This window comes from Mesoplodon mirus (genome assembly GCF_964341445.2).
Source record: "Mesoplodon mirus genome assembly, chromosome: 13".
Classification (NCBI taxonomy): Eukaryota; Metazoa; Chordata; class Mammalia; order Artiodactyla; family Ziphiidae; genus Mesoplodon; species Mesoplodon mirus.
This window is the reverse complement of record NC_138989.1, coordinates 70,839,900-70,856,221: the sequence shown is the minus strand read 5'-3', so window position 1 is coordinate 70,856,221 and position 16,322 is coordinate 70,839,900. Positions and strand designations below refer to the sequence as shown.

Below are 16,322 nucleotides of genomic sequence, written 5' to 3'. Positions count from 1 at the left end.
TAAGGTTATTTTTAAGGTTATACAGATCTCATTGTAATTCCCATTTTCATATCAGCAGGCACAGCTGTTTGGTCCAGGAATGGAGGACAGGCTTCATCATCTCCTAATTATGAAGGACCCTTACACTCTTTGGTAAGTTTCATCTGCTTATCTTCACTCTGGCCATTCTTTTTTTTTTTTTTGAGATTGTTTTTGATGTGGACCATTTTTAAAGTCTTTATTGAATTTGTTACAATATTGCTTCTGTTTTATATTTTGGTTTTTTGGCCACAAGGCATGTGGGATCTTAGCTCCCCAGCCAGGGATTGAACCCACACCCCCTTCATTGGAAGGTGAAGTCTTAACCACTGAACCGCCAGGGAAGTCCCCACTCTGGCCGTTCTCAGGCCATGTGTCTCTTTTACCATCGAGTTCACTCTCCAAGATTCTTATTTTCACTAATAGGAACTTTCATTTGACGTGAGCCCACGCGTTTGGTTAGAGCCAGAGTTATTAGACTGTGCTTGTTCCTGTGTATAGATTGTAACCCAGATACTACTACAGTGGAAGCCTCAGGGCTCTACATATCTAGAACCAAGTAAGAGATTAAGAATCTTGGAAGGATCATGGCCTCCTCCCCTTGTTAGAGGAAGATGTGCATCAATGATTAGATGCCTCTCCTGACATGAGAGTGCTGGAGTTCCAACTATGCTGTGGAGCTGGAGCACTTGGAGAGTCTACATCTCTGTGCTTTGCTTTCCAGAATAACAGGTTTATAGGTGTTTTCTTCTTGACCTCTGAATAAGAAGTCTACTGCTTATTTCCTCATTCACTTTGATTCTTGTGGAAGTCTAGTAATTTCATTAAATCTCTCTTGTAGGGAATAGCTGAAAATTTTCCCTTGGTGTAATTAATATGATAAATAATCACATGATGATTCAGTGTTTGACACTCAGCTCTAGGTGGAAGGGGCTGGAAACATGCATGAAGCAACACTGCTCTATGCACTGTCTGGTCTGTATATGAGTCAGATGGGGAGGGTTAGCAGCATGGAGCTGTCCTTCAAGGTTGAGTTTCCCTTTTTCTCTGCATATTTTGAGATGGAACATGGAAATAGGCATAGATCTATCTATCTATCTATCTATCTATCTATCTATCTATCTTTATGTTGTCTTGTCAGCCGTTCAGAGTTTCCTTTCTTCCTTTTGGCTAACGATTTAAATTAAGGAAAATCTAAAAATGCAGATACAAAGGTGGATTTCCCCTTCACTGTGCTTTTCCATGCTGTTGTGTGTAAAGCAGCCACCTCCACATTTTAGCCAATAAGGTGACCACAGATTGAGACAGTGTAAGCACTGCGTACATAAGCCCCATGAATCTACAGCCCACATCCAAATAAGCCATGGTTCTTTTAAGTGTTTCCTTCCGTTAGTCAGTCTCTGGGACCCATCGATCAAAACTGGGTTTTTTCCAACTACAGAACTGTAAAGACTAGGTTTATAGTTGTCAACGGCAGCTTTAATTCTCTTTGAATTCTCAACACTCAAGAGGGGATTCCCAAGCAGAAACTTGTTCTCCACCTGGAAGCGGTGAGCCAGAAAGGATGATAGGCACGTGTATTATTTCTTTTCATGCTCACACTTACACTTGGAAGTGTATATCATCATTCCTGTTTTTATAAATTAAAAAGTATAGACTCAAAGAAGTTTAGTAACTTTTCCAAGGTCACATAAGCAGCAGAGCTAGGAGTTTAAGGGAGGCCCCTTAACACCAAAGCCCACCAAATCAGAAGGCTCTGTACCATAGACTGACTGTATTAGATACACGTTCTTTCTGTTATTAGGGAATAATTAGAAATTGTTTTTCTCATGCGGGAGAGCTGGTATATCTGTTTGCACAGCCCTTTGGAAATCAAAGTGGATTGTAGCATGATCCAGTACAAAAAGGCACTAGATTTGAAGACTTAGATTGTAACCCTGACTTTACCATTTCCTGGCAGTGTGACATTGAATAATTAATTCACTTAATTTCTTTGAGCCTCATTTGCACGTCTATAAGGAAGGGATAATAATGTCTTCCCTGCTTGCTTACACATGTAGAATGAGGATCCAGTGAGACGGTATATTTTAAAGTGCACCCTGGAGATGTTTGTTTGATATCATTATTGATCACTGAAAAAAATGAATACACATCTCCATGTCCAATTTCTTCACCAAAAACTATCCATATAGGCTTTATCCAGTTGTGGAAAACTAGGATCCTAATGGCTGGGGTGAAAAAAAGATCAGCTGGTTTTTCATTTTATAAGGTAGTGAATTCTGTACTATAGTAAGGGCCTTGAAATCAATTAGAAGCCCCCCGTGAACAATTCATTCAAGTCTTTATGATTCTGCAGTCTTGAAATCTCCTACCACTTTGGTTGGCAGAATTTTTGCGAGTTTTTTCTTTAACCGTTTTGAGGCTCCAGTTCCCTTTACACACACACACACACACACACACACACACACACACACAGGCTGGTGATGGTAGCTAGAAAGCAAGAAACAGAGTAAAAATTGTTAGTACTCGATAGGAAATTACAGTCTGTACGCATTTACCTGCCCTTGACTTGATACATAACACTATATCATATGGCACAGAGGAAACCCAGGAAATACGCCCTTAAGAAGATAATTTAATTGGAAAACTATAAATAGGTCACCTTTCCGTTGTTAACTTTTTGAAATCTTTAACAAATGCCTGCCAGTACGTTCCTTAAATTCAATAAATGTTTTTGCTTTTCTGAAGTAAATCTAAATTCTCTTTCAAAGTTATGCAATATAGTGTAGCATATGTACTAACAACATCCTGGAAGAATTACTGAATTTGCTCACAAAAAATTACAGTATAATTATAGCATTAACAATTTTCACCAGTTTTCTAGGAAGGTCACTATTTATTTTTATTATAATTTTAAGGAAATAAACTTTACTGGAAACATATATTCAGAGACCCAAAGTGTGATTCGTGTCAACTCAGGTTTTACTTATATAACCTACACACGAATTTCGAACTAAATCAAATTTCACGTCATTTATTAACCAACAGCAAAGCCGAATTGAAGATCGTTTAGAAAGACTGGACGATGCTATTCATGTTCTCCGGAATCATGCCGTGGGCCCGTCCACAGCCATGCCTGGTGGTCATGGGGACATGCACGGAATCATTGGACCATCTCATAATGGAGCAATGGGTGGTCTGGCCTCAGGGTATGGAACCGGTCTTCTTTCTGCCAACAGACATTCACTCATGGTAAGTGACTAAATTTGGGGACTCTAGTTATCTTAATAGAATTAGAATTTCTAGTACAGATACTACTGCTGCAGTTTTTTCTTTTGTAAACAGCTTTATTGAGATGTAGTTTATTTAACCTACAATTCACCCTTTTCAGTTTTACAATGTACTGTGTTCTACATATATTCTCAGGGTTATGCCATCAGCACCAGAGTCTAATTTTAGAACATTTTTGACCCCTACAAAAAGAAAAGAAATCCACATGCCCCTTAGCAGTCACTCTCCATCCTTCCCTCCCTCTAGCCCCTGACAACTACTAACCTACTTTCTGTCTCTATAGATTTGCCTAGTCTAGATATTTCCTATAAATGGAATCCCACAGTATGTGGTGGTCTTTTCTGACTGGCTTATTTCACTTAGCATAATGTTTTCAGGGTTTATATATGTTTTATCATTTATCAGAGCATCATTCATTTTTATTCCCCAGAAGATTCCATTGTATAGCTATACATTAAATATCCATTCATCAGGTGATGGATATTTGGGTTACTTCCAGGCTTTGGCTATTAGGAATAATGCTCCTATGAGCATTCATGTACTAGTTTTTGTGTGGACATATGTTTTCATTAAACTTAAGTATAAACCTAGGAGATCATTGCTGGGTCATTGCTGGTGTGTTCAAATCTTCAGTTTGGTGACTTCAGCTAAAGGACCCAATGTTCATGTTACATTGCTGGCATTTCACATGTGAATAGGTTGGATTTTTAAAATTATTATTAAAGAAGCCAAATCAATGTCTTTTGCTTCTGAGTATGGGAGGTAGAAATATATGGTGTGTCTGTCTAAATAGATGATGTGGCACCATGTAATTTCAGTATATCGTAGTTTTACCACTACCTATTTACGAATGTGTTTATTTGAATAATATTTAAGCAGATTTTGTCCATATTACAATTGAAATTTCAGTTTTGCCACTTTTGGAAAGGACTTGGGAGTGCATTCTTTCTTGGATGATTACAAAGATTCAGCAAATCTCCCTAACAAAATGTGAAGTGATGACAATTAATGAAGTGACCATATGGGTGGGGAATTTAATATTACTAGTGATTCTGTGTAATTCTGCTCTTTACAAACTCCTGACCAGGGAACACCTTAGTGTCCTGTTTTGTGCCTTACAGGCTCTCAGAAAGTTACATGTATGAAGGTCTATTTTCCATTATCACTAGAGCGTCTCTTACTTAAAAGATGATTCCAAAAAGAGAATGCAAAATAAGTACAGATTATTCTGAGGCTCTTTAAGTTCTTTTCTCGTTCAGAAGTATTCTTCTGCCCTCCTTTGCATTTCTCTTAATAAAAAATTAAGAGTCCCATCCTGAGCGGTATGTTATGGAAACCTGCAACCAATTTGAAACCAAAAATACTGGTTTATAAATAGAAGCAGTGAACTCACTTCTAAAATGTGGAAAGGTATTTTTGAATGCCAAAGCTAAATCTTTTTTTTTTTTTTTTTTTTTTGCTTTTTGTAGACTCTACCCTAAAAATTCCTCATTGAGTAAAAATTGTTTGTCTATTCATGGCAGTTGCTAAGAGTTTACAAAAGGAAAATCTAGATTTTAATTTAGCTTGGCCTCAGGTAATGTGCTAAATACACTTGGGATGCATATAATATGAGATTTTAGTTTGTACAGCTTTTTTTTTTAAACTACAATGTTTAAACAATACTGCTTTTAATTAAGAAATCTGGCTTTATTAAAAGCCAGATCTGTGACTTACAACCATTTCTGTATATCTGCTCTCAATCAAGAGAAAAATAGTTTAATTTCTGTAGCTGTGTTCGTTTTGCATATGTTAAACGGATGCAACGTGCACCCAGGACATTGCTTCAGAGACAGGTTTTTTTTTTTCCATAAATATGTAAAGTTTGCTCTTAAATACCAGATGTAGGTTAAGTGGTTCTTTAAAATAATAAACTATACGGAGATGTTTTCTGGAACCTTTTATTTGACCTTTGAATTGCCTCCTCTTTGAGTTTGATTCAGAGGTGGGATAGGAGGAAGAGACTAGAATCATCTTTGGAGATGGGAAGTGGGACTGACCCAGGTAGAGGGGGAGGGGAGAGAATGAAACAGCAATAGAAAAGGGGAAATCATCGGCCAATATTACACAGAAACGTCTTTAATTATTTTGAAAGAAACGATGCCGAAGCAATAAAACTGCTAGTTTTGCTGATGAGGAAAAGTGCTCACTCACTCTCCTGAAGACATTTCTAATTCAGTCAGGGGTGACGGCCGAGCCAACCAGATCATAGAGTAACTCCAAAGCCATGGCGGGACAACCTGCTGCCCTTTTGAGCCGACGGAGGCCTAGCAGTCTTTCTCCTTTTTTCTCGAAAACATTCAGGGCGCCCAGTGCATCTGAGCTCCTCGGCCCGAAACCCCAACGTGTGCACAAGAGATCGGATCCTCCTTTCTTGCCTTGCGCAAACTGGTATGACTTTTCAAACAAAAACATCAGAACAAAGGAAATAGTTTTTGAATTTAGTCAGTCTGAAGTTAGCCTTTGACCATTTGATACATTCCACAATAAAAAGGAAGCTGAAGGGGAAGGGAAAAACCCACCCCCCCTTCCTCCCCCCCAGCAACAACAAAAAAAATTCAAGGAGGATACTGGTAATGTTTTCCACATTTGAATTTTAATACATGAAACAGGCCATAAAACGTTGGCCAGCTGCAGTAAATAAAGTAGCAGTGGGAGGTACACACTGGAAACATCGGACCAGCGCTGGTGGGAGTTTCATTCCCAGCTACACACCTTCAGTTGTTGTTCTGGAGTGCAAGCGAGTTGCAGTAACTTAACACCCATCCCAGGGCTGGTTTTGTTTTGAGCCAATCTCCTTTATAAGTCTCCTTAATAATTCCTTCTGATTAAAGAACAGATAGCTTTGAATTCTCTTGACCTCCAGTCTCTCCTCGTTTCCTCTCTCCCTGCCTTCCAAAATCAAAACGAAATGGCTTGATCCCTTGGAAGATGATAGAAGCATTTCTTTCTGCAGCAGCTTGCAACCGTGGTGGTTCTGCCTGGGCCATTATGTTATCTCATTTAATTGCTAACATATTGTACTTAGCTTTTGATTCATAAAATGTTTTCCTTGGAGTTCTGAAGTGGGTCTTCAGTGAATTACTAAGTATTAGTATAATGAAAGGGATTTTTTTTTTTCACAGCAGCATGGCTCATAACACTCGAGCGACTGTTGATTCTTGTGGGCTTTTCTAGAGGATATAATTTGTCCATGCTTTTTCCTGCTCAGAAACCTTCACCGGCTTTCCATTATCTACAAGATAAAGACGTATTTCTTAGCCTAGCTTATTAAGCCCATAACTGTCTACCAAAAGCCTTGTGCTTAGCTCTTCCAATGCAGAAACTTTTGCCAGTAAGACCAACCTCTGCATATCACCAGCATTTGCGCTGTGCATCCTCACTAGGTACGTCTTTTGCGTCTATCTGGCTTGTCCTGCTCTATCCACTGCTCTTAGCCCATCTCATTCCCACCCATTCTCAAAACTCTCAGTCAAATTCTGTCTCTTCCAGGAAGCCTTTCCTTGCTACCTCCACCTGTGAGAGTCTTTTTCTTTTCTGCTCTCACAGCGCTAAGAATCATACCATTGGCTAGATATTTATTTTACCCACTTAGGCAAAGCTGTATATCTTTGGTAGGTCTGACTTTTGCCTTACCAATAGATTATAAATTCCTTGAGTACCATGTGTTACATTTTCTTTCCCTCCCAGTAGATAAATCATCAGTCAAAAGGGAAAAAAGGAAACTCATATTTTCTGAGTGCCTGACAAGTGGCCAGCCCTTCAGCTAGGAGCTCCATATACCTTATCTCAGGCCATCTTCACAAGAGCCCAGTGAGGATGGTAATGCTTTCCATTTTGGGTGTTGCTCAGATGAGCCTTAGAAGGTTTGAGTGGTCAATCTCAAGTCCAGAAGCTAGATTTAAACTCAGGGGACTTAGAAGGTTTGAGTGGTCAATCTCAAGTCCAGAAGCTAGATTTAAACTCAGGGGACTTTTTGACTGTAAATTCCATGCTCAATCTTACCATCATGAGCACTCCTCAGAGAGGATCTATAGTTATACCTTTTAAGAGCTAATTTTAGATGGTTAGAACTCATGATTTTCAAATCTTAACAAATGTTGGTCGACAAGAGAGAAGTTTCTAGGTGTCTTATGGCCAATTTCCCAAAGCAGCTCTCTACCCACATGGAAAGGTAAAGAACTTTCCTCCAGTATGGTAGTATGCTGGATTAAATCCCACCTTGTCTAAACACTTATTCTTTTTTTTTTTTTTTTTTTTTTTTTTTTTTTTTTTTGCGGTACGCGGGCCTCTCACTGTTGTGGCCTCTCCCGTTGCAGAGCACAGGCTCTGGACGTGCTGGCTCACGGGCCCAGCCACTCCGCGGCACGTGGGATCCTCTGGGACCAGGGCACGAACCCGTGTCCCCTGCATCGGCAGGCGGACTCTCAACCACTGTGCCACCAGGGAAGCCCTAAACACTTATTCTTAAATCAACATGTCTGTGCTAAGTGGCAAGAGGTGTGGTGAGCGCTCCTTGCTAGGTGGTTGGAGTAGTTAATTTTAAAGCATTAAGTTGTTTTTCTTAGCTTAGCTTCCCAGTTTTCTAACGGAATCCAAGCAGAAATTTCGGAATGTGGGAGAATAAAGAAATAGCTGGGTTTATTACTCACCTGGTTAGAAACTCTTACCCAGATATCATTCCCCTCTGTGCCTCGGATATCAGTTCTTTTTATTTTTTTTTTTGGCTGCATTGGGTCTTTGTTGCTGCACGTGGGCTTTTCTCTAGGCTACTCTTCGTTGCAGTGTGCAGGCTTCTCATTGTGGTGGCTTCTCTTGTTGCGGAGCACGGACTCTAGGCTCATGGGCTTCAGTAGCTGTGGCATGCAGGCTCAGTAGTTGTGGCTCGCGGGCTCTAGAGCTCAGGCTCTGTAGCTGTGGCGCATGGGCTTAGTTGCTCTGCGGCATGTGGGATCTTCCTGGACCAGGGCTCGAACCTATGTCCCCTGCATTGGCAGGCACTGTGCCACCAGGGAAGCCCTCGGATATCAGTTCTGATACTAAATCATTCGATTTTTGATAAGTTACTGAAACAGCAGTTTTCCAAATGTCTCTCCGTTATTCATGCAGTATTCAGATCCATCTGAATCCATGTAGCATTCAGATTCATGCAGTATTCAGATGAGCCCTGAAAAAACGTCTTTCAGATGACCTCACTCCTCTCTTAACAGAACAAGAATGAAACTCACATTAAAAATATTGGGTTGGGGCTTCCCTGGTGGTGCAGTGGTTGAGAGTCCGCCTGCCGATGCAGGGGACACGGGTTTGTGCCCCGGTCTGGGAAGATCCCACATGCCGCAGAGCAGCTGGGCCCGTGAGCCATGGCTGCTGAGCCTGCGCGTCCGGAGCCTGTGCTCCGCAACGGGAGAGGCACAACAGTGAGAGGCCCGCGTACCGCAAAAAAAAAAAAAAAAAAAAAAAAAAAAAAAATTAGGTTGGCCAAAATGTTCGTTCAGGTTTTCCATACTGTCTCATGGACAAACCGGAACAAACTTTCTGGCCAACCCGATACCTTCATGTGATTCTGTTCCTGCTCTTGATTATTCGTCAGTAGAATCAGCAATGGTGGGATCATTTTAGCTGAAAAGCTCCTATACTATTAATATATAATATTAGTGTGGTTCCCAGAGCCTTTTTGCTTAAAGCCCATCTATTCATTTCAAAAACATTTACCAGGTCATTACCAAATGCTGGGCTCGATGCTAAGGTGTGGTTTCTGCTCTCAAGCGTTCACAGTCTCGTAGGATAGGGTATATATTTTTTTAAAAATTGCTGCAGCAGTGTGGTAAGACTCATAGGAGAGCAGGGCTCAGCCCTGATATCCGGGAGGGAAGGAACAGATTGTCCCTTGGTAGGAGTAGTGGTCTCCTAAGGGTCTAGTCGCCCTAGATGACCTAGGGGTGGAGGAGCCCTGTGAAACACACCACCCACACCTGTTCTCCACAGCATCACCTGAGGCCTCTTACTAGACTCCTAGGTGACGATGTGGCACACATTTTAGAAACCACTGGTATAAGCCAGTCTTAGCCCACTTTCCCTCTTTTCAGTATCATTTTTAGTGTGACTTTGGATTACAGAGAATTCATTAAAAGGTCAGTCATTAGATGAAGAAGCACCTTTCTATTTCAGTGACACTAAATATATGAGAGCTTTTACCACTTAGGATTTCAGAGGATAAACAAATTAGTTCTGCTTTTATAGATCTTAAGAATTAGGACCATTGAATTTTAGATGCTGAGAGCACCGCAGAAGTCATTTAGCCCATTGCTTTTATTTTACTGCTGAAGACTGAGGCCCAGAAGGGGGAAGTGACCCAGGTATGGATACTCTCTGGTTAATGGCTGAGCTAGGATTAGAAACCAGACAAGCCAGCAGCGAGACCAGCAGTCTTTGTACTAAATATTCCACTGCCGCAACAAATTTCCTCTCTAACCCGACGCCATAGCAATTTCAAAACTGTGGCTGGTATTACACGTGTTCTGTTAACTGATGAAACCCAAGAAAACTCTTTAGTTGCCCCCTGGCTCTCTGCACCATGTTGCTATTTAGTTCTGCCAATCCGATTTGGCCCCAAGAGAGAGTAGTGGGCAGTGATGTGATACTTTGAGAAGCATTTACTGGTATGTTGTAATGCGAGTAGCAGAAGTCAGAAAACTCAGTTTCTACGTGGCCCTCTTCAACAAAGGTATGATCCACAGGGGCTTAGTCATCCTCAGTCTTGTTCCTCTTGGGTTTTCAGGGATTTTGATTCCATAAATTTCTGTGTATATTTGAGCACATACTTCATTTCTAAGCAATTATTAGCATATAATCTCAGAGACCCTTAGAAGGCATCTCCATCCAAATCCCTCTACAAATTCACTGCCAAGCAGTGAACAAGCCTCTATTAGCCTCTTTCCTCCAAGGCTGAGTACTCTAAATGACCATAAAGCCCATTTCCATCAGACTTTAGAAAATTCTTCCTTATGTCCAGCCCAAATTTAGTTCCCTATGAAGTTTTCATTTTTCTGCCCATTGGAGTTACCCCTAAGTCAACTCAACAAATACTTGAGAAACTTTCAATTATTTGAAGACAGTCTACTCGTTTTTTGTTTTTTTTTTTTTCCTCTAGGGTATATACATCTGTATCTTCAAATATTTATCCTAAAAAAAAAATGTTTTGACTTTATAACTTTCCAGTGCATTCTTCCAAGTTTAAAAAGAATACTCCCCCACTGCTCGCCCAGGACCATTTAGTGTGTAGAATCTTAAATTGAATACAGTGCTCAAGGAATCATTAGCACAGACTAGGGTAGATCTGTCACAAAACCCATTAAATACATTATGTCTTCATTAAAGGCCACCTAACAGCATCCTACTGGCAGTATTTGGTGACATCATCATTCTGCTGACAAACACTGAACTTGTAATCATCTGAAATCCATCGGCCACATGTCCGTCAACTGTCCTTGTGCACTATTTGTTGTATCAGTGAATTTCATACTGTTTCCGGTGTCAAGGTCTCCTTTAAATCCTCATTCAGTCACATATTCTGCAGGTCTGTTGTTGGCAAATTTGTCACCAAACGCCAGGTGTGCAGCATTCCCGTGAACGAGGTTTATACAGAAAGACTTGTTCTTGGTGGAACTAAACTGAGTTGAGAGGTCATCGCCTGCATTTCAGAGCATTTCGGAACTGTCTTTGAAATAGCCTGTTATAGAATTTCACCCAAGACCTTAGTCATCAACATCATCTTTCTATAGCTTCTACATTGGGTTTTGTTTTTCTTTAATGAGGATATTTGCCTATCTCTAGTGTTCTACCATCTCTCCTACTCTCCACAATTATCAAAAATTTCTGAAAGCTGATTAGCAACTTCAGTTGAAAGGTTTTATCTATATCAATGTTGTACTTTATTTATTTATTTATTTATTTATTTATTTATTGTGGTATGCGGGCCTCTCACTGTTGCGGCCTCTCCCGTTGCAGAGCACAGGCTCTGGACACGCAGGCCCAGCGGCCATGGCTCACGGGCCCAGCCGCTCCGCAGCATGTGGCATCTTCCCAGACCGGGGCACGAACCCGCGTCCCCTGCATCGGCAGGCAGATTCTCAACCACTGCACCACCAGGGTAGCCCGTGATAACTTTTAAGAGCCACCATCAAGAACTTTCAAATATACAATACAGTATTGTTAATTAACATCACCATGCTGTACATTAGATTCCCAGGGTTTATCTCTCTTATAGGTGGAAGTTTCTCGCCTTTGACCAACATCCCCCCATTTCCCCCAGCAACCACCATTCTACTCTCTCATTTCTTTGAGTTCATTTGTTTAGATTCTGCATATAACTGAGACATACAGTATTTGTCTTTCTCCGTCTGACTTAGAGAAGTTCTCTTGACCATGGGTTAGTTACAACAGTTTTAGAATCCTTGAGGTCAACGTTTGATATTTCAGCATCCATTTAAACGAAAGTCAAGAGGTTTTGAATCCAGCCATAGCAGGGAGACCGTTTTCCTCTCCATTAACAAACTCTAAGACAAGTGGTTCAGCATGATGTGTGCCCAGATCCCACAGCTCTAGGTCTAAATTAGGTATATCGCCTTTTTCTTCCCCCAATACCCATTTTACTTGAATTCAGGCCCTGTGACCTAGAAACGAGACAGTCAGTCTGCACTGGACCGTCAAACCCAAAGGACTCCCTTTCTCCTTGCTTCTAGGACAAGCCAAGCCTAGTTCCTTAATCTTTCCCCTGTGTTTAGCACCCTGGTGTCATGAACCTTAAATACATAAAACCCAACAGTTGTCTCCTCTGCTTTTAAAATATAAAAACACATTTAAAACAGACTCTATGACCTCAACATATTTTGACTTTGCTTTCTTCTTAAATAACAGAGGAAAAAGCAGGTAGACGCTTTCAGTAGCACAGTTATATTTTGTTGGGGACAAAGACACAGTGCTAAACAGTCCGTAATTTAGAGAAGACACGACCTGTACATTTTTAAAAGGTAATATTGCCCTCATTTTCTCAGGAAAGCAGATTTTCTGAAGGGAAAAATCTGTATTGTAGAGGTTAGAAATTACACAGATGTTTCTTCACTCATTCTGTATTGTCTGTGCTTCAGGTCCTTGGGGGATACATACATGTGTAAGAGAAAGTCTCTGAGCCCACAGGCCTTTGGCTCTGGGGGGATGATAACACAAGTATTTGCCTAACTAACTATCACGCAGGGTGGAATGATTAAGTGACCCGAGAGGTGAGTCGGAGAAGGACGAACATTGGCCAGTCTTCGGGATGGCTAGGAAAGTCTCCTGGAGGAGATGTCATTGAGCTCATATTAGAGTCTGCGTTGGATTTCAATAGAGACAAGGCTAGAAAAGGCATTACAGAGCCATAGAATAAATATGATCCAAAAAAAAAAATGCAGAAAATCAAGGATCTTAAGTGCCCAGGTGGAAGTAGGGAAATGACCCAATGATGCGGTGCGCCAGGCAGGGCTGCCTTGGGCCGGGAGCCCCTCCTCCGAGCACGGCAGCTCCGACAACTGGCTCGCATCCTTCACAGGAGAGTCGACAGGAAGAGTGAATTTTCATGTATATTTTTTACATCCAAATTAAATTAACTCATGGAATTTTCCACCCTTAGGAATTAAAGTAGCAGCTCATGAAGTAATTCAGTTATGTCATTCATACCAAAACAGAAAATACTGGAGCAACTTGGCACCGTTTAAGAGCCAAGACTAGACCTTGGCTATTTTATATTTTTTTCAAAACCTGTAGGTGTTGTGTTCTGTTAACTTTTACTGGGGCTGTAACTTTTTTTTTAAATCAAAAGTATCTTCATTGCTTAGAAAATAGAAGTGCAAAATGGATTTGAAATAAGAAGAAGGTTTAGGCAAAGCACCTTTAGGAGTTAATACCTAAAAAAAAAAAAAAAAAAAAACACAGAAGCTTTAATGTCAAAATTCTGAAATGCGGGGACTCTACCTAATTGGTTGACATTCACAGTTGTGCATAATTATAGCTTCCTCTGGGTCCATAAGTCAACTTAGAACTATAAATTGAGTTTCACCAAAAGATCTGTCCAATATTAGTTAAATGACATCTTTTGAGGAAGCATTGTCCCGATACAATAGCCACATTCATTTTCAAGCAGTTAATTGGACGTATCGTCAAAAACCACAGTGTTGAGTTTCCACATTTTGATTTCACATTTGCCTGCTCCGCAGCTTCTGCACAGGGACGGGTCTCGTTCGGAGCTGAAAGTGTGTGAAAGTTATTGGAGAATGGTAGTCTCTGGGTAATGTTTCTGTGAGCTGCCCCAAAATTTTCCCCCCTGCAGTCTAGATGGGAAACAGCTGGTTTTTGTTTAAAAAGCTGTTTTGCGAAATGTCTGAATCTTGAGGTGTAGAACTGAGGTCACCAGTAAAAGCAGGTGCTTAGGGACAAGTGAGAAAGACTCTGGGACCCGGCTGGCCCTGTAATCTTCTGCAGGGTACTTCCTATTAGAGGAAAAAGTGTCGAAGTTGGCTCCTTTATTTAGGATGCAAACAGATAAACTAATCGCATTAGTGATGCTATTAGAAATTGAGCGTCTTTGAACATGGCCAGCCCTTGAGTGAATAATTTGCTCCCTCTGAAATGGCTGTTTCCCTCCCAAGGCTTCAAATACAAAGGTCCAAGGCTTTAAACTTCCTTTAGGTATTATAAGTGCTTGAATTTCCTCTTTAAATACACCCACAGTAAAAGAACTATGATTTCAAATAAGTAGTCCCAGAACTGAGTACGTCCTCCAAGTTCACGGAGGCAATCTCAGGGAAAGGCAGAAAAGGAACCCAAATTGGCAGAACCAGGACAAGGCAGTTTTGAAAAAGGCCAAAAAGTACAGAACATGTGGAATCACTAAAGTCCAGTGCACGTCAGATATCCACCAGCCTGAAGATGAAAGGAAACGACCTCCTCCCCTGGGAGCTGGGGGTTATTAGCAGCTGTTTATCCAGTCGGGAATAGAGATTAACATTGTAATTTTTTTTTTAAAAGAACTAGAAGAAAATTTGTTTGGGAAGTTGGCTCTTCATATCAAGTCACTGTGCATTGCCAAAAAAAACTTCCTTTCTCAGAACTCATGTACTAGGGTTGAGCAATGTTATGATTCTCTGAGAAACTCGGGATTACCAAAAAGCCCATCTCCATAAAATAGAACAGAAAAGCACAGAGAAGTGGATGGACGTCTGCCACTGACACGTTCCCTTGAACTGTGCACTGTGAAACTAGCTGTTTGGTCTGGTACCTGTCCTCCAGCCTGCCTCTACATGGGGGGTGTTCTCCCCGTCCCATACCCCAACTTAATCTTTGCCACTCTAAGGCCTACGCAAATGGATTTTGCACATGCCTACTGCTTGTAAAAATGCCTTTTCATGACATATTGGGGAAGCTGCTTAGTACTCTGTGGAGCTTTATTCTCAAAAAAAAAAAAACAAAACAAAGAGTTGGATATTGGTATTTTCCCCTGATTTAATGCTACTCTTAATGTCATTTTCTTTTATTAAATCCTTTCTTTTGCTTTTGATCTTATTTATAGCAGAGCCACTGGTCATATGGAAACTATTATTGTATAGCTGGGAGATGAAAGACTTCATTGCAGTTAAATAAGAGTGAATCATTTGGGCCAATAATACACACATACAGTGAGGTACCATTTGTATCCAAAATGCCCTATGTTGTTCACTTTGTAACAAAGCCATTGAGGTTTATAAAGGGCTTTACGAAAGTCTGCTTTTTGTCCAAAATGTGTTGTCTGACAGTATGAAAACACGTTGATGTGCAGTCCTTAGCTGTTTCTTCATATGTATATATATATATAATCTAAATATTGGCACTTCTTATTGTAAAAATAGGAACTTTTATTTAAAGTTGAGATGTTAATGTCAAATATCAGTTTTTTAAAAATATATATATTTAGATAATCTATATCAAAATTCTACCCATCATTCAAACCCTATCTAAAATGCCACCTTCTTCTTGAAGTAGTCTCTGGTTTCTCCATCTGATATGATTTCACCCATCCTTTAAAACCCTACATGACCTTATACTCCTTTATGACATTCATCTTATTTTGCCCTATATAATAATTATATTAATTCACCTTTAAGATGTAAGAGGTTGTAAAGGAATACACACATCTATCTTTTATTATTTTTTCCTGCAATGGCTTGCATATAATAGGCATTCCTAAGGCATTCGTTGAATAAATGAAATGTTTATTTTTTGATAGAAACATGCTAAACCTATATTCGACAGTACCGAAAGCTTTTAGATTTCAGATAGTCTCACAAGATATATGCCATTGGTGTCATCATTTACCATTTAGGAAGTAACTAATTGCACTTTGTGATATTACAGCCCTATGCAAGGAGCCAGTGCTTGCCCTTGGGATGCTTACATTTCAAGAGAAGTATAGGCTTGGGACTTCCCTGGTGGTCCAGTGATTGAGAGTCCGTGCTTCCACTGCAGGGGGCACGGGTTTGATCCCTGGTCGGGGAACTAAGATCCTGCATGCCATGTGGCACGGCCAAAAAAAAAGAAAAAAAAAAGACAAGTATAGACTCTGTGAATAGCAGCAAAACAAAATCATTGATGCGTATGCCCTGCCCTATTAGACAGTGGCCTTGAGCGTGTTTTAAGGGTGGTGTCCATAATGAACAATCAGGGGAGAGCCCTGTCCAGATCCAGCAAGATGATGAGTGTTCTGGAGACCCAGACAGTCTAGGAGGAATGAGAGTATGGGGGTCTGTGGGACTAATGAAAGAGAAGTGGTCAGGGGTCATGGGGAGGAAACCAGCCCTGGGGGACAGAAGAGGAAGAGCTTAGCTCAAGCCTTAGGGATGTGGGAGTGAAGGCAGCAGATGAGGGGCCACAAGTAGGTAACTGAATATTGAGATGAAGGAATTTAA

At 40.6% G+C, this 16,322-nt stretch overlaps 1 protein-coding gene across 18 annotated transcripts in view; it reads left to right on the top strand.

Moving 5' to 3' along the window:
• TCF4 (transcription factor 4) overlaps positions 1 to 16,322 on the top strand; it is a 366,728-nt gene that overhangs the window by 331,041 nt on the left and 19,365 nt on the right. For 15 of the 18 annotated variants that reach the window (XM_082640215.1, XM_082640221.1, XM_082640207.1 and 12 more), the window contains 2 exons: positions 56 to 132; positions 3,067 to 3,270. In XM_082640215.1, coding sequence (XP_082496341.1) covers positions 56 to 132; positions 3,067 to 3,270 — 281 coding nt within the window. The remainder of the gene's footprint in view (positions 1 to 55; positions 133 to 3,066; positions 3,271 to 16,322) is intronic. The other 3 variants (XM_082640220.1, XM_082640217.1, XM_082640214.1) reach the window with 1 other exon arrangement.